The 18,338-nt window shown below is 38.3% G+C and overlaps 1 protein-coding gene across 1 annotated transcript in view; it reads right to left on the bottom strand.

Moving 5' to 3' along the window:
* The window catches only part of LOC139735969 (probable Na(+)/H(+) antiporter nhx-9), a 64,275-nt gene extending 46,593 nt beyond the window's left edge, over nucleotides 1–17,682 (bottom strand). The window contains exon 1 of the mRNA XM_071646727.1: nucleotides 17,239–17,682. Within this exon, the coding sequence (XP_071502828.1) occupies nucleotides 17,239–17,512 (274 nt within the window). The 5' untranslated portion in view covers nucleotides 17,513–17,682. The remainder of the gene's footprint in view (nucleotides 1–17,238) is intronic.
* Between the last annotated feature and the right edge of the window lie 656 nt (nucleotides 17,683–18,338).

Consider the following 18,338-nt stretch of genomic DNA (forward strand, 5'->3'; position numbering starts at 1 on the left):
AGAATTACAAATATCATCGCTGAAGCGGGAAGAAACCCAGATATTTGCGTACACTCAACAAAGGCAGAAGAAGAAAAAAAAATCAGAAAACTAAGGATAAATCATCTGCATTCATTGAATGCACACAAAAGTACACATTTCCTTTTGCTCATATTGAGTAAAATTCTACAGCTTTTCAATATATTCTTTTTTTAAGTATGGAAGGACATGCAATTCTGAACATTACAAAGAAGTGTTTTGTGCAAGTTAGTGTCGACATGTACTTTTCTTTTTTTAATATTCCATCCTTGGGGAAAAAAATGGTATGTGGTATAACAGAACTTGTTCTGAGGTTGCCCTGTACTTTTTAACCAAGCATCCTGGGTTCTCTTCAAGGAGTTGTGTGATAAAGTACTTCCCCATTTCCTTATGATCACGAATCCCTGGAAACGAACAAAAGAAAGAAAAAAATAATCCTGCATCAACAACAGTGATGTGAATAAATACCACAAGCTATTAAACCACTGTTGTTATTGGCCCATTACTGACCTTCCCTGCAATTTTGTCCAAACTGTTTTGCATTTCCTTCCCCTCACATTAACACCCCAACATTTTTATTGTTGACATTTTGCCCTGACATTTTTAATTATGATATTTCACCTCTTCCCCAGACATTAAAGATTTTCTACTTGACATATCTACCCCTCTACCCCTGAGTCTGAAATTATTTCCCCTGAAATTTTTACATATGACATTTTCCCCTGTAACAATTTTACCTAGCATTGTTTGTACTCCCCATTCAAATGCAATGCAAAGTCACGAGTATTCAGAAACATTTCGTGTTTTTGCATTCAGGGGTGTGTGATTGGTTCAAGAGCCTACTGTATGCAGCCTTACAAATATCCTGGTGTAGCTGCACATTTCACAGCTGTAGTAGTGGAAAGTCACTTGAATGTATTCTGATATCTCTGCAGAGGATAATCTTATTGCAAAATGTCATACAAACTTCAGATAACAGTTTAACAAATCACACTGTGGTACGCAACCTCTCTATTTTTTTTTCTTTTTAAAGGCATACAATCGTGGCGAGTGGTTTGTGCGGCACGGAGACGGACGCAACACGCTGCCTCCCCCATTCTGTATCAAATGTAGAGACACCGAATGAGAATAGCGCTGGCTCAATGGCTCAGCGAACAACACTCTAGACTACAAGAGTCCTGTGCTACAAATCTCCTGACCCAAAATGGTGGTCCGAGCGAGCCACGAGAGCTTCCGAATGGACGCACACTCTCAGTGCGCATGCGCATGAAGAGAGGCCAAAAGTGCCATGCGTCTTCTGGCCTCTCTCCTCCAATCACCACAGCTCGCGGTCACAATGTTTGTGTATGATGCGTACACACACAGGCACACACACACACGTGTCTCAGTGGCAGCATTGTCCCACACGTTTATGAATATAGCACCGAGTCTGGCATTGCGCAATTGCATGCACAAACTTCGGTCGTTCGGAGTTTACGTACCATTAGGGATGACGATCGTCTGACTTTAACATGATGAAATTTCATGGCAGTGTTTCGTTCAAGTCCAAAGCATCTTTACCTTCAAAATGCTGTAAGTTTGCTATATTGTTGCAATTCTTTGCCAGCAGTGTAGATAGCTCTACATAGCATATAAAAAAGGTAATCCATCTTTGGAGGGCTACTATTTCATAATTGTCAGCTATGGAGAGCACACTGTTGGTTGTGAGGAAAAGAGAACTTTTCCTCTTTTCATTGATACCTAATTATGTTGACAAATGTCATAAATGACTGAGCACATGAACTTTAATGACAACAATAACAAATTGCACTTTTTCCCAAGTTTGAGTGTCACATGAAGGAACAATGAATGGCTCACTGAATGGATGAGATCTGTCAATGAAAGTGTTCATTTAACAGGCCAGCCTGCATGACTGCAGGTTTGTGTTTAGGGTTTATTCTAACGTTTTAAAGGGATCACACAGTTTTGGTAGAGACCTAATTTCAGGTTTCTAACATTTTTTTGGTGACATAATGAGAAACTTCTTATGAAATATGAAAGAACATGTAATTCTATGAGGAATTCAATGTTTATTTGACAAAAATTGGTTTTGAAATGGCTGAGATATCCAAAAAAGAGCAATTCTAATAAAGTGTGGGACCCACACTTTATTACGATCGTTTTGTTTTACTTCGTTTTTGGATGTTTCAGTCATTCCAAACCCGATTTTCGTCAAATAAACTTTGAATTCCTCTTAAAATGGTATGCTCTGTACTATATCATAAGTGTTTTCTCGGTATCTCGTAAAAAGTTGAAAGCCCAATTCTCATCTCCACCAATACTGTACCATCCCTTTAAGTCCATAACCTTCAACATGGCCACATTGTTGATAACTTGATCACTCCCACAAAGGCTATCCCATTATCCATTTTCTGTCTTCATATTCAAGCCATGGTTTGTCGCTGTGAGCTATGTGTTAAATATGAACAGAGAAAATGGACTGTATGGGTTGGCCTTAGCGGAAGTGACCAACTTATCAGCAAGTGGCCATATTAGAGGTTATGGATCATAAAATGTTAGAAGAAACCCTCGACACAAACCCCAAACACAAACCTGCATTCATACAGGCTGGTTCGTGTAGCCATTCATTGTTACTTCATGTGATACTCAAACATGACATTTGTAAAAAATCAGACAATAAATTATTGAATTGAATTGAAAAATCAAATTGAAAACAAGGAAAAGTAGAACTTACGCGGTGCGTAATATATGTCCCCGCCGGAAGTAGCATTTTGTAGCAAAATGTACAATATAGGTCAAAAATCAAGGTCAAAGGTCAAAGAAGTCAAAGGTCAAAATTCTGTGTAGAAGTTTTGAAGCCCTTACCTAGTGCCATCACATAAAGCAAACAGAATCGAAATCGGGTTAGAAATGGCAAAGAAGTAGTATTTTGTAGCCAACGTACAATATAGGTCAAAAATCAAGGTCAAAGGTCAAAGAAGTCAAAGGTCAAAATTCTGTGTAGATGTTTTGAAGCCCTAACCTAGTGCCATCACATAAAGCAAACAGAATCGAAATCGGGTTAGAAATGGCGAAGGAGTAGCATTTTGTAGCAAAATGTACAATATAGGTCAAAAATCAAGGTCAAAGGTCAAAGAAGTCAAAGGTCACAATTCTGTGTACAAGTTTTAAAGCCCTCACCTAGTGCCATCACATAAAGCAAACGGAATCAAAATCGGGTTAGAAATGGCGAAGGATTAGCATTTTGTAGCAGAATGTAAAATATAGGTCAAAGGTCAAGGTCAAAGGTCACAACTGAAATTCTGTGTAGAAGTTTCAAAGCTCCCATGTAGTGCTATCATATAAAGCAAACAGAATCGAAATTGGCTCATAAATGACAGAGAAGTAGCAAATTGAAGATTTTGATCACACACGGACGCACGGACACACGGACACACACACGAACGGAGCCCGTTTCATAGTCCCCTGCTCGAACTCGTTCGGCGGGGACAATAATTAGATACCAATGAAAAGAGAAAGAGTTCCCCTTTCCTTTACAACCAACACTGTGCTCTCCATAGCTGACAATTAGGAAGTTGCAGCTCTCCAAAGTTGGATTACTCTTTTTTGATATGCTCTGTACATATAATGGTCACACATGGACTACAGTCTCTAATTTGCAGAGGCACAATCCCCAAGAGGAATCAGGAAGCACTTTAATATTCATGTTTCACTGAAAGGCCTACAGGAACACGCTCCTATTGGAGTTCCACAAATAAAGCGATAACACAGGAGGTCCACAGGATTTCTCAATGTACACAGGAAGTGGACCTGGGTCACTCCTGTGCTGGTGGTTCTTGCACTTTGTTAATAGCAAAAAAAAAAAGAAAAAAAAACCTGTTCAGAACTCTGGCACTCTAATGGCTTCTCTTACAATGCAGACTGGGGCACGTTTTAAAAACGAGATAGTGACTGATAGTGACGTTATGTACACATGTACCTCTTCTTGGTAGTGTCCGTGCATTAAACACTGAAAGTACTTAAAGTAACAATAATACTGTGTGTGTGAAAAAATTAAATCATTAAGTTACTTTTGACAATATTTTACACAAAATACTATAAACATTATTAATATCACACCACTTCTGAACAATTTCTTGACTGTTACTGTATAGCAGCAAGCATAGTGGCCAGCACAGCAGTCAGCATACAGTGCAGTGCTCAGGAAAGTTTTTTTAAAGCCGTACAATCGTGGCGAGTGGTTTGTGCGGCACGGAGACGAACGCAACACGCTGCCTCCCCCCATTCTGTACCGGTATCAAATGTCATGACACCGAATGAGAATAGTGCTAGTGCTGGCTCAATGGGTCAGCGAACACCACTGAGACTCAAAATCACCTGACCCAAAATGGCTGTCCGAGCCACGTGAGCTTCGGAATGGACGCACACTCTCAGTGCATATGCGCATGAAGAGAGGCCAAAAGAGCCACGCGTCTTCTGGCCTCTCTCCTCCAATCACCACAGCTCGCGGTCACAATGACACACACACACACACACGTGTCTCAGTGGCAGCATTGTCCCGCACGTTTATATAGCACTGAGTTTGGCATTGCGCAATTGCATGCACAAACTTCGGTCATTCGGGAGTCTACGAAACAACGTACCATTAGGGGTGACGATCGTCTGACTTTAAAACCCACTGCATTTGATATCACATAGGGTAATTTTAGAGTCTCATTCATGCATATGTGTGTTTCTTGTGAGCTACAATCCCCATGTTCACATTGTACCCTGCATTACCGAGACAGTCACCAGAGATCTTATAAAATCTTTTTTATACATTGTACCCATTGAGTTAGGGATGAAGAGGAAGAGATCTTCTAGATCCTCTGCTATTAAACCTGGCAACATCACTGAATGTGACAATGACCCTTTTGCATCCATGGGTTTGTCCCAATATCAACTCTCTTCTCAATGGAGGAAAGAGTAAGGGTCATATTACTACTGTTCAAAAGATTAAATTGCAGAATTGGGTCAATATTCTTGGCAGGCTATATGAAAAACAAAAACATGCACTTTAATAACAAACCCACAATTCAAACATGCACACACTCACACACATCCAGGCTAGTTTGAGTAGTTTAAGTGTGAAAAAGTTAAGACTCTTCCCCTGCATTCTTAGTTTGTTTCAGAGAGACGACTTTCATGTCATACAATAGTCCTTCATTTCTTGGCTATTGTTTTATATGTATCTCTCATATTTTTAATCTTTTATTTCTATCTTATTTCAACTGTCAAATTTTGAGTATGGGCGGGTTTCACCAAAATACAGTGGTCTTGAAACTGGTGCTCCAGCAGCAAACTTTTCCTGTTTCTTCGTATTTTTTTTTTCTACCTGCGGTATTTTACCACTCCACAAAGGATATTGGTGATGCTCTGTTCCAAAGTTTACATGGTGAAAACATCCTGTTTCATAATAGATTTAACCCTCTGTAACACTATAGCAGGACTTCCTCTTTCTCATGTGTTTGCACAAAAAAAACCTCTAGCTTTATCTGCATCGTGATGCAAAAAATTGGGCAAACTCATTTCTTTTCTTTCTTTTTTTTTTAACTCACAGGATAATTTACCTCACACAGTCCCAAATACAATTTGCTGCAATATGTCTGCATATCGACAAAAAAAAAAGACTTTCGGAAAAAGATCATTTTTTTTCAGTTTTTCATTAGGGTTTTTTTTTCGCAATAAACGATACAAAGGGGAAAAAAAAAAGAGAAAGGCAGGCAGCATCAAAAAACGAAGCAGGTGGAGACGCTAAACATGCCTTTTTTCTTTTTTTTTTGGTTTAATCCTGCCTTGTTTCTCCAATTCCAGTTGACTGTGGTGGTGGATGACATGAGAAGAGAATAATGGACTTGGACTAGTCTATCACATTTAGAAACAAACCTTTAATACAAAACTGATGTCTCTTTCAGTTAAAATCAAAGGAAGGTTTGTTAAGATGTGGTAAAGCTAGTTGTAATGAAATGCAAACAAATAAAAAACAAACAAACACAAAAACAAACTCAATTAACATTATTAAAAAAACACTCATTACATACTTTATTTCACAAACCACATCCATGTTGGTACATCTCGTATCTTATAGAATATGTGTGTGTGTACGTGTTCATGTGCATGCATGTGCACTTGTGTGTGTGTGTGTGTGAGAGAGAGAGTCTGTAAATCTGTTAATCTATTAATACATTGTAGGTCTATTCTATTCTCAGATAGCTGAGGTTTATATTTCTTCTTGTATCAGCTTTTATAAACAAATCTTCATTGATTTTTGTTTCTGCTACCATTTTGATAACACTACACTGTATCTTTTACACCAATCAGCTATGGTTGTTACATTGAAATGAGCTCCTATGAGTGGGTGGGTGCATTCACATCAATGAGATAAAAGGGACTCAAAACTGCTGTCTGGAAACAAGACACCAGAATTTAATCAACTTCATTTTTACCTGGTATTTTGACACAGCACATTAATTGTTGAAAAGAATCACATCACTTGTTGGACTGCAAATACTCAAGTTGGTACATCTCTACTTCCATCGCTGTACTCCTTAATCTTTGGGCACATTGAAATCTCCATGGAAACAATATTGACAATAAAACCAAACAACAATGCTCTGCATACAATATCTTGTCTTGTCTGGTGTCTGAGCACTGAATTATTTAATACTACTATTGAATAATACTACCAGCATTATTGCAAAACTCTACCATCAGCTTTATCAAAGCACTCCATTCATAAATGCTGCCATGAGCTAGAGTATGTATTGCACTGATAGAAAATAAACTACTGTATAGGCAGAATATTTTGCAAAGTGTTTACTTAAATTGCGAATTTCGTGAGTTGCGAGCTGTTCTCAAATTACAAAAACAATGCAAAATATCAACTCTGACCCCAACATGAATGTGATGTGCACACATACACTTCTCAGTTGAGTACTCTACTTCACAATTGCAAATTTAACCATACACAGAATTGTTGGGAAGTCCCAATTCGCGAAAAATCAGACTTGCTAAACCATACAGTACGCAGTTAAGGAAGGCAGCCAAAATTCATCTCACAAGCAAAAGAGAGGGCAATTACAGCAATCATTGCGCCACATGCAATCTTAACAATAAATATGAAATGTCGAGAGTTGGGGAAAATCATAATAATTAAAGGTAGGGGATGGTGGCAAAAAGAGAGATAGTGATAGTGCCTTTAAACTGTTGCTACCACCCCATCCCGCTCCCAACTGTGCCCTGTGGTGAACGCTGGTGCCTCCACAGCCACCTCATACTTCGATCGGCAGCGATGCATAAATTCATCCGGGATTTTCGTTCTGAGCCACTCAACATATGTACATTCCCCCCTGAGCAACGTACTGTATACAAAGTACACTAGATAGCTCACAAATGTTTACTGTTACCCAGGTCCACAGCAACCCAGCAGAGTCAAATCTGTGCATTTCATACTTGTAAGTGAAAAACATGAATTTGCTTTTGGAGGCACATTTTAATAAATGGCTGACTATAAAAACTACATTTCTACCTTCCAATTAAGCAAAGTTCACTTTATAGGTATACTTTTCGTGTCATGCAAATGAAATTTATAAAATATATACAAACGCAGAATTTAAATAAAATATATTACTTATATTTTTCAGGGCGTGTGTGTACCCTTTTTATGATCATATGAAATGTTCTACATAAGTGAACATACAACATATGAACTTCCTACATACCCCCTCCCCCACCCATTCTATAATATTATGTGTAATGTAGCTATCTGACCAGGAATCACAATCCACAGTATAAGTAAGTACTGCATGCATGGTCTGAGATTTATGTTTGTCAGAACACTGTGCAAACATGTAGCACTACAATACAAGAAGTTAAGAATAAACTCTATTTGCTCTGTCTTTCTGCTTACACTGTATTTCCCTTTACCTTCCACTGACATTTCTGTTACAGACTGTTGTCACACTTTTATTGTCTGCCTTCTTAGAATAACTTGGCAAAGCATTTTAATGCTTGGAAATGAACTGCAGCAAATCTCTCTCCCTCTTTCTTGACAAAGAAAAAAAAAATCTTGTGAACATGACTATGCCAACCATGTGCTGTGATATCAAACAATTAATGAATTAGATACACATCTACTTCATCAAATAAAACATCAATTACCAATCTCAAACAAATCCTCTCAAATCATCAGGTCATTACTAAACCTATATTCACTGCAGCATATCAGCTGCGGCATATCAGCTGCAGCTGACTAATTCAGTTTCCTCCACTGACAATACATACCTGATGAAGAGAAAATTTACTCTGACGGCTGAGATTGTGTATAGATCTACATGTTTAACCCGTTGAAGATGAGTCCAGAGTATACTCGGGCAGGTCAATAGGTGTCTATGGGAAATGTGTGTTGTAGCAAAATCAGCCCATCCTCAACGTGTTAAAAGAGACTACTAATTACATTGTAAAGGGCTTTTTACACTTGTAAATTTTTGCTTAGTCCCGTACCAACGGTGGGGCTAAGGGGGGGGGGGGGGGGGGGGGGCCTTAGCCCCGCCGTTGGTACGGGACTATCCTTAGCCCACTTTCTGTTTACACTCATTTTTGCCAAAGTGGGCTAGCCCCACTGATAGTCCGGTACTATCTGGCCCTGCAAAATAGCAGGGTTAGCACCGCAATTGCGGTGCCAAGCAAGTGAGTGTAAACAGAACGAAAAAATAATCCGGGGCTAAGCGACGGAGACGAAGTCCGACCCCCACTGACCAATCAGAAACGAGGTAATCAAGTGCTGCCGGTGCGTGCGTGTACGTGTACAGTGCACAGCGTAATCATGAATATTCATGTGGTTTAGAAAGTCCGGGGCTAGGAAATACGAGTGTAAAAAGGTCAGTTTTCTCCTTAGCCCCGGACAAGAGATAGTACGGGACTAACTGGCCAGTGTAAAAAGCTGAAAAAATTGGTACGGGACTAACGATAGTCCTGGGTCAGAGAAAGTCCGGGGTTAAGAAACACAAGTGTAAAAAGCCCTTAATACTGTTGTATGTAGACCCAAGCATAACCAAATCAATCGCTGATGTGGACAAAATCCCAGGAAATAGACTTTCTTGCTTGCGGCACCAATGATCTCTTCAATGTTATCGCTCATCCATCAATACCATAAAAGGCTCTAATCTTGTACTTGAAGATTAAAAAAAAGGAGCTATATACAAGAGTATGTCACACTTGCCATGATCTACTCAAGGTCAGAATGGTATCAGTGTTGCTTGTGTGTGGGTATGTATTCAAGCATGTCTGTCTAAACTCTTGGCTGTACAGTTCAGTGAGAGTCTCTCTTTACCCTGTCAATTTCAAGAGTATGTTTAAAGGAGTAATCCTATGATGGTTACAAGACAAATGTGTCATTGATTCATGTGAGTGCCTTGGGATATCCTGTATAATATTATGTGGTCAGTTTAAAGACTGACTGCTAATGCACAGGTGCACACAGCAAATCTAATCCATCACTTTAATACTGGGACATGGAGTGTACTACAGGTATGGGGAACTGAAGAATTACAACAATTAAATAGCCTACTGGAGAAAAAAAGAGGAGAAAAAAAAAGGGAGGGAAAAAAAAAAGGGAGTGAAAAAAAAAGAAGAGAGAGAGAAAAAAGGAGAGACTTCATTATGTTTTGCCAATATTCTGCACAACCAGACATATTGTTCATCAGCAGTGCTTGGTCATTGTACATCATCCCCTGCAACCAACATTGCACCGTTGAGGAAACAACAGAGCAATTTCCTTTCTAATCACACAACCCATCCCTGTAACTCGATCAGATTTCCTGTCGATGATGTGACGAGCTGCACTCCGTCAAAAGCGCAAACCCGACAAAATCGCATGATGAAGGGCAAAATAAACCAGACACCGGTATGAGGCTCCAGATAAGCTTGTTCTCATTTGAACTTACAAAAGGCATGAAACCCAAATAGAATATCACCAATGTGGCTTGAGTGAATGCACAAATATTAGTAGAACACACCAGTGGAGTGGGAGAAAACTGGAGAATCTGTTCAAAAGTAATGAATTTTTATAATTTTGATACATCACTATTCCTGGATACAAGACTTAATAATATATGATGTCACAGTTAGGACAATGCTCTACAGGAAACATAAGACCATTTCACTAAATTTCTCATTCATTATCTTATAGAATGTATACATTTTCTTCTATTTGTTACTGAGATATGTTCACAGTTATGATTATTATTCCCCCTGTCTGCTGTAAAAAGTAAGACAGGTGCTCCCTCATTATGCTTAAAAAGAAAATATATGCGTATGTGTACATGTACTGTATAACATTTAAAACTGCATGTCATTGTTTCTCTATTCTAGTAATGAAGCAAGATCACATTGAGGTAATCATCACAATCCACCCCCATCTTTCTTTTCATAAACATTACCACGAAGAGCAAAATATTGCTTGAAACTGCAGGAACATGGGGGTGTTGTACTGCAATCAGAAAATGAGGATACCAGCCCTGAAACTCAAGCATTTTGACTGCATCACATTTGAAGAGGATACAATGTGCAACCATGGAGGTATGAGATACGTCCTTGGTGCAACTTGAGAGATAAGCAAATAGCATACCTGGTACTAAAAAAGAAAAAAAAATGATTTGAATGCTCCAGGTTAAAAAACTACATAAATATATAAATAAATAAATACAAAATAATTGAATCACTTGAGATCCCACTGACTGTCATACCCTGCGGTCATTTCGTCAGGATTTCACTTCACGTTTTCTGAGTGACTTGTGATAAATATTGCCAATGGAAGATGAGGTGTCCTACTGATTGTTGCTGTCCTTGTTGTTGTACAGGCTAGAATGTGTTTGTCCATGACCACCGAGTTGCCAACAGTTAAGGATGACTGAGCTGTTCAAGATCATTTTTTGACAACAATAACAACAACAACAACAACATCAACAACAACAATAAAATCCCCCATATCTCATACAATTGTAATAATACAACTGTTGCCATTGGAGCCTTTAGAGGAAATGAGAGGGCTTAAACCAATGTGTGTCACCCTGATAATTTCTACTGTCACCGGCTGTAACCAATATCAAGGCTTGACACTAACTTTTTTTGTTGTGGTGAAATGGTGGCCCGGCATCTATTCCTGATGGCCCCACACCACTGGGCCACCAGGCCACCACTAATGATGAGCCCTGTGCATGTGAATATCATGCAAATGTCATCTAAATGACGTTTGATCTCTGACCTGAAACACTCACGCAAACACACATGTACATCACCCCAAAAACAAACAAACAAACAAACAAACACAAACTTTTTCTGTCAATCAAAACAAACTTAATTAGAAAGTAAAACATTGATGTAAATGTTCTCTGACCTTGTCAGGCTCAGAACTATGAGGGGGAAAGGTTCAAAGTCATCCAAACTACTCATTAAAATTATTTCTGTGAAGTATGGTACAATTAGTACCCTCTCATCCCCTTCAATTCGTGTTCTCCTCATAATTTCTTGACACTACCACGGTATCTGTCATCAAGCATAAATTAGCCATCACAAGCACTTGTTGCTTTAACCACCATTAATTCCCAATAAGCACTTGTTACATAACCATTATAATCTTTGAGTTAATTTTAAGAGGAAGTTCTTCATCACAAAAAATACAAATAAAAGAAAAAAGGCCGGAGAGCTACAGTCTGTAAAGCTCCTATTCACAAGTGTGAACATTCAAAAGTGTCAGATTTATGGCCTATTTAGTGCCACACTAATAACCTGAGGATTTCATTCTAAATGACTCTGCTGTTTTATCACTTGTTTCATTTTCCATAGATACTAAAAGCTACGCATTTTTAGCCTATTTTCAGACTGTTGAAGTAACTCGAGTTTCTAGTGCAGTCATGGTGCATTTCAGAACAAGATAAACAAAGAAGAGGAACTCAGGAAGTTAAAAAAAAAACGACAAAATGCTTCCGTCGGCACTTTGTGACGGAGGCATAAAAGAACTAGAACCGGAATTTGTCAACACTGACAAATTAGGTGATCCGATCTCTTCGAAAATCAATGATTTGAGTCCTGATCCCAATAGGCATGACCATACCGGTTTCATTTGTGTCGAGGAGACATTGGCCATGTGATGTTTGGATTCTCATTTAGAAAAGGAAGTCAGACTTGCCATCTTTGGTACCGAATTCCGTATCCACTAACAGAGATACAGAATTAAGTATATTTGACATTTGACCCCACTTTGCACACCCAAGATGGCATCTGAGCAAAAAGTGGTTATTTAGTGAAGTGATTATTGTAACATGCCCTTTGCGTGTGCAAAATATGGGAAAGACAGGACATGTATTCACCAAGATACAGGATGAACAATTTGTGACCTTTGACCCTAATTTACCTACCCAAGATGGTGTCCGATCAAGTAGTTGTTATTTTATGAAATAATGTACGTGACATGAACTAAACATGTGCAAAATATGGGGGTGATAAAGGCTGTTTTTCTTGAGTTATTGCAAAGAAAGTTTCAGAAAAAAATATCACAAAACATCGAAGATAAGCTTTAATTTCAACCAAGTTTTTGACATGATGCCGACGTTGTATGAAAAAACAAATTGCATAATACGATAGCCCAAACTCTCAGCTACAACATATTAAAATCTGGGAGAAATTCACTGAAGGATAAGTGAGCTAGTTCTCGATAAAGACAACCATGTCAATTTTCACATCTAGAAAAATTCCCTCCCATAGAGATAACACGTCATAACGAAGATAGACGAAAAAAGTACATATGACCTTTGACCCCACTTTGCACAGACAAGATGGCATCTGAGCAAAAAGTGGTTATTTTGTTAAATGATTCTTGTAACATGGTCTTTGCGTGTGCAAAATATGGGAAAGATAGGACATGTATTCACCAAGATACAAGATAAAACATTTATGACCTTTGACCCTAATTTACATACCCAAGATGGTGTCTGATCAAGTAGTTGTTATTTTATGAAATAATGTACGTGACATGAACTAAACATGTGCAAAATATTATGCTTATAGAGCTTGTTTTTCTCGAGTTATTGCAAAGAAAGATGCAAAAAGAAAGGAATATCTCAATACATCGAAGATAAGCTTTAATTTCAACCAAGTTTTTGGACGTGATCCCGACATCAAATGAAAAAATGGAGGGCACATTACCGATAGCCCAAAGTCTCAGCTACAACATATTAAAATCTGGGAGAAATTCACCGAAGCAAAAGGGAGCTAGTGCTCGATAAAGATAGTCATGTCAATTTTCATTTCCAGAAAAACTGCACTCCCATAGAGATAACACGTAAACTGGTCAAATTTGACAAGATTACTTTCAATCCATTTTTACGAGGTGATGCCGTCATCCAATCAAAATGTTGTTAATACATTAATGAAAGAGTATTTAATAAGCTACATCATACTGAAATCTGGGTGAAAATTGGCAAAGGATTAGTGTGATACGCTCGAGTGAACTTGAAACTTGATGACGTCATATTGAAAATTTACTTTTTTTATTTTATTAAGAAATTTGATATCTTTTAATCATTTTTTCAGCATCGCCAACCCATGAAATGACATGTACAACTCATCAGCTTTCAGAATATGAAAAGAAAATGGGGGGTCACCGTCCATCCTGACGAGTAATATCGGATTTAAAATTGGCGGTTTTTTGGCATTGTTGCACTGTATATCGCCATTGACGCGCGCGCGGAATTTCAACTTTGACGGGCCCGTATGACGTCATATTGAGTCGGATTGACTTGAAACTTGGTAGAAATATTCCTTGACATTTCAGGCATCCGATAAACGTAAAAAAACAAGAAATTTCAGTTGCATATGAGCTGTGCATGCGTATATGTGCGCGCGCGTACGCGTCCGTCCGATTTTTTCAATTTTTCAAAAAATGCTCGAAATGGTCTGAAACGTGTGCAAAAAAAATTTGAGCTCGATTTGAGCATACAAATATTTCAACGCGCGCGTACGCGCGCGTTTTAAGAGAAAATGTGAATTTTGAGAATATGAGTAGAATGCGCATAACTTGAAATATATGTGACGTAAATTTCATTGAAAAATTCCATTCCATTGATGAGATATGATTGAGAATGTGTTTTCATATAATGACGTCATAGTGACGTCACGGTCGACTGATCACTATGATTTTATTAGACCCGTCGTCTTTGGGACATGATACATATATGGTATAAGTTTGAAATTGATAAGAAGAACACTTTCTGAGCTAATCGATACACAAATTTTGTCCAGAAATAAAGAAAGAAGAAGAAGAAGAAGAAGAACCACCAACAAAGAATCCGTACAGATACAGAAGGTGATCCGAGAGGATACTCGGATCACCTAATAAAAAAAACAGTGCTAAGTATCTTTTTGGTTAGTCTGAAAGATTCAGTCTGTGTCAGTAGGAGAAAAAAAAAGGCTGACTTTTTTTTTTAAAAACCAGTTTTGGGTTAAAGGGGAATTCCATCCTGATGTTGCCTTGTATGAAAACAGGAAAATCCGAGAAGTAGATCAGTGAAAATTTTGAAAAAAAAAATCAAGACAAACACAAACACAGAAAGCTATGAAATGTATAACAAACTGGCAACTCTATATGACATGTACACTGTAGGTGTGGAGCAGCACTTCCTTTTTTTTTTGTACAAAAAAAAAAACAAAAAAAAAACAATTCATTTTTCTCTCAAGAAAAAAAAAAATCTCTTGACCTGTTCTTGGTATACTGACACAAAGAGTTGTAACAGTAATTATGTTTTTGTATGTCCTCCTCAATGAAAATGTTCTGTCTGTGCCAAAATACTTCAGAAAAACTAAAATTAGTGTGTGTACAAAATAAACAGATAACTGCTCAAACACCTCAGTCACAGAGCCACTTCACTTGACTCTAAACTTTTATTACAACTCATTACTTTTTTTAGTGTGTGTCTACAGCATTCCCCCCCCCCCCACAAAAAAAAAAAAGTTTTTCACTAATTTACTCCTCTGATTTTTCTGCTGTCTAAGGGTGGGATTTCACGGAGCACGCGAACGATTTGCGAAGGACGCGAATGGCAAAATCCAGCATTCCTATTTTAGTCTGCAAAAGTTCGCCAAACGAACGTGAGGGTTCGGAAGCGTTGTCAGTTGTTCGCGAATGTCATTTTTTCTTCGGCGAGAATTTCAAAAAAGTTTGAAATTTTTTGCGAACCTTTTCTGCACACTTGGTCGTGATTTGCTCGTGAATTGTTCTCGAAAGTGTCTTTAAAGCCTCGTCATATGTGCAAGACCTTCGAAAGACACGCGCGATGTTCGCAAAATGTTCGTGAAACCCCAAACAGACTCCGAAACTTTGGAGAATGTCTCGCGTATGTTACGCGAAATCTGCGAAGTTTTTCCGATCATTTTACGACGTAATCGCAAACTGTTTGCGTACCTTTTGAGACATTCTCGCGAACGTTTAGCGCACGTTTGGGGATGTATGACTTATATGTTTTCTAACAGATAAAAATTGTAGAATACATCTAAACATCAAAGCTTTATTAACAACTATAGTAACAAAAGAAATTAAAGACTAGCAAAGAGAAAGAAATGTTTGATATACAAAAAAAAATTGCAGAATACACTTAAAATTAATCTTAAGTATGTAAAATTTCATTTGAACTATAGAGATTATGTGTCGGAGGAACTGAAAAAAAAAATCAAATGCTCGTTACTATAGTGGAGATAGGTATTAGCAAAAAGAATGTAGGCAAGCACACGATAGAGAAATGAGAGAAAAAGAAAGGAGAAATAGAGGAAAGAAAAAAAAATTCAACTCAAGACAGCTGCCACCTCTCCTTGGGTACATTTTCTCCCATGATTATTGGAAATGTTTCGTTGTTCGCATTTCCGTCGCGTGTTCTTCGTGTACGTAACATGCTGTACTTTAGCAATGATACACACGACATTCGCATAAACGTCGTGGAAACTTCGCACAAAATGCGCAACAATAGTTTTCGGCTTCATTGTCGGAACACATTCGGAGAAAAACTTTTCCGAATGTCGGATTTTGTCATTCGCGTCCTTCGCAAATCGTTCGCGTGCTCCGTGAAATCCCACCCTAATGGAGAAACATGATGTCAAGGATAGAATTTCCCTTTCAGTTGTTGAATGATAAGTATCTGATTCTGAGGCCTCTTTTTCAATACATGTGTCACAAGTGACTGCTCTAACCAACATCAATCAGGGAAAGGGTTTCATCTGGTACCATCACCTATTTGTGTTCAACATGTTTCAAATTACTTTCAAGGTAGGCATGATACATTTTTTTTTTCACATCCCACATAAGGGCTATTTTTTTCAGTAGCAATAAATGTATACATCTATAACCTGATTTAAACTACAACACATAATTTTGACACAGAACTATTCATCATGATTTTTTTTTTCTGAATTGGTCTGTAATTTTGTTGTTTTGTGTTTAGTGGCGTTTTCCATTCTCTTTAGAATATTTACACCAAACACTACTCTATAAATTTCTTTTCCTTTTATCATTGTTTTCCTTTCACAAAAAAAGGAAATATTATAATGAGTATCCTTGGTCAGCTGTCGGTACGTCTATTTGCCTATTTGCCTGTAATATATTGGACCAACATAGCCTTACTACAATGCTGGAAAAAAATATTCCTCAGGACATAAACTTACAGACCCTACAGAAAACTTGTGGACCTGCACATTTGCAGGTATTTATTTTCTTTAGTGACATTAAAACTTGCCAGAGTACCAAAGGAACTCTTTCAATCCAAATTCTGAATAACTTTAAAAAAGGCGTTTGTTAATGTTAGAATACAATCAACCACCCCGCATGCTCAAAAGAAAGAAAAGAAAGAGCAAATAAAGAACACTTGTATTTGTAAGCAATGCAACAGTAAAAGAAAAAGTGTAATACAAATTTTGTATACATATCTATATGTACAGCTCACAGATCATTAGTAAAAACATTCATAGATAAATTGTATAATAGAATAATCTCTTAGACAAGATAGACAATACCCGGATACTAGAGCATATTTGGTAATTGTATTAGACTCTAAAGTTGTACATGTGTACTCGAAGTCGAAGATGTATAGTGGGATGAATCCAGGAAATCTTCTTCAAAATCGAATAAGTTCTACTTACGAACTTTTGCAATCGCTGCGATAAGGATCCATATAGCGATGACTAGAGGAATGGCGACTTCATTGAAGTGTACCGTCAGGACTTCGTAATATTTGGTGTGATTTGTGGTGTCCTCGTATTGCAATTCCTCGCATCCTTCCTCCAGCACGTCTCCGCCTGGGCCAACGCCCGACGCAGCGGGTACGAGAGCAGCGACGACAAGCAGAGTTAGTGAAAGCAGCTGATACAGGGAACTATCTCCCACGTTACGCCTTGAGCATGCAAACGCAGCCATTTTTAGGCGTATGATGACATGAAGGAGCCGCAAAGATTCTCTTGCGAGTTTCTCTCTATAACTCTACCAGCTCCCGAAGTCTCAAAAAGTGCTTCAAATTGGGAGGGTCAGAATGTGTCCATCCACTGTAGGTACAGTAATTTGGGTTTGTGGTTCAGACGATGGTGTACGGATGCTGAGTGACAAGTCTATTAATTACGGATTGCACGGGACGGGTCCGGGCGACTTCCTAATACAGTATACAGTACCTCTCGACAAAAGCGGTGTTTATTGATTCATTCGTTCGTATTTTCTTTTCATTTTTTTTTTTTTTTTGAGAGGGGGGGGGGGGTAGGGATGTCTGACGAACTTTAAAGTGGAAGTCGTGGGGCGGTACGTACGACGGTAGGAGTGAAGCCCTTTCTTCCACACACTACACAGATAAAGCTCACCGTCAAGAGGGCGAGGTCCACTGCAGACACAACTCTACCTTGTTACGGGACGCGACAACCGTATCAGAAGGTAGACGGTGAGCATAAAAACTTAGAGAGAGAGAGAGAGAAAAAAAAAAAAAAACTTGGCAAAACAGAACAGAATAACTTGACCGAGAGTGAGAACAAAAACGACAGAAAGTGGTCTGGGCAAAAAGTGAGTAGAATTGAGTAAAGTATTGTGATCCCTACATTGAATTACGAGTTACGATCGAAGTTTGTGTGGTTGCCGCCCTAAAAACTATTAACATTTTTCGTCTTTAATAGTTTTTGTTGTTGTTATTTTTGGTGTTGTTAGTTGTCAACAGTCATAGCACTTACCGCGACATGCACACATTCACAAAACAAAGAATTGC

Source organism: Diadema antillarum, unplaced genomic scaffold, assembly GCF_040938485.1.
Source record: "Diadema antillarum isolate AM-2024a unplaced genomic scaffold, OU_Dant_1.0 scf00000028, whole genome shotgun sequence".
Classification (NCBI taxonomy): Eukaryota; Metazoa; Echinodermata; class Echinoidea; order Diadematoida; family Diadematidae; genus Diadema; species Diadema antillarum.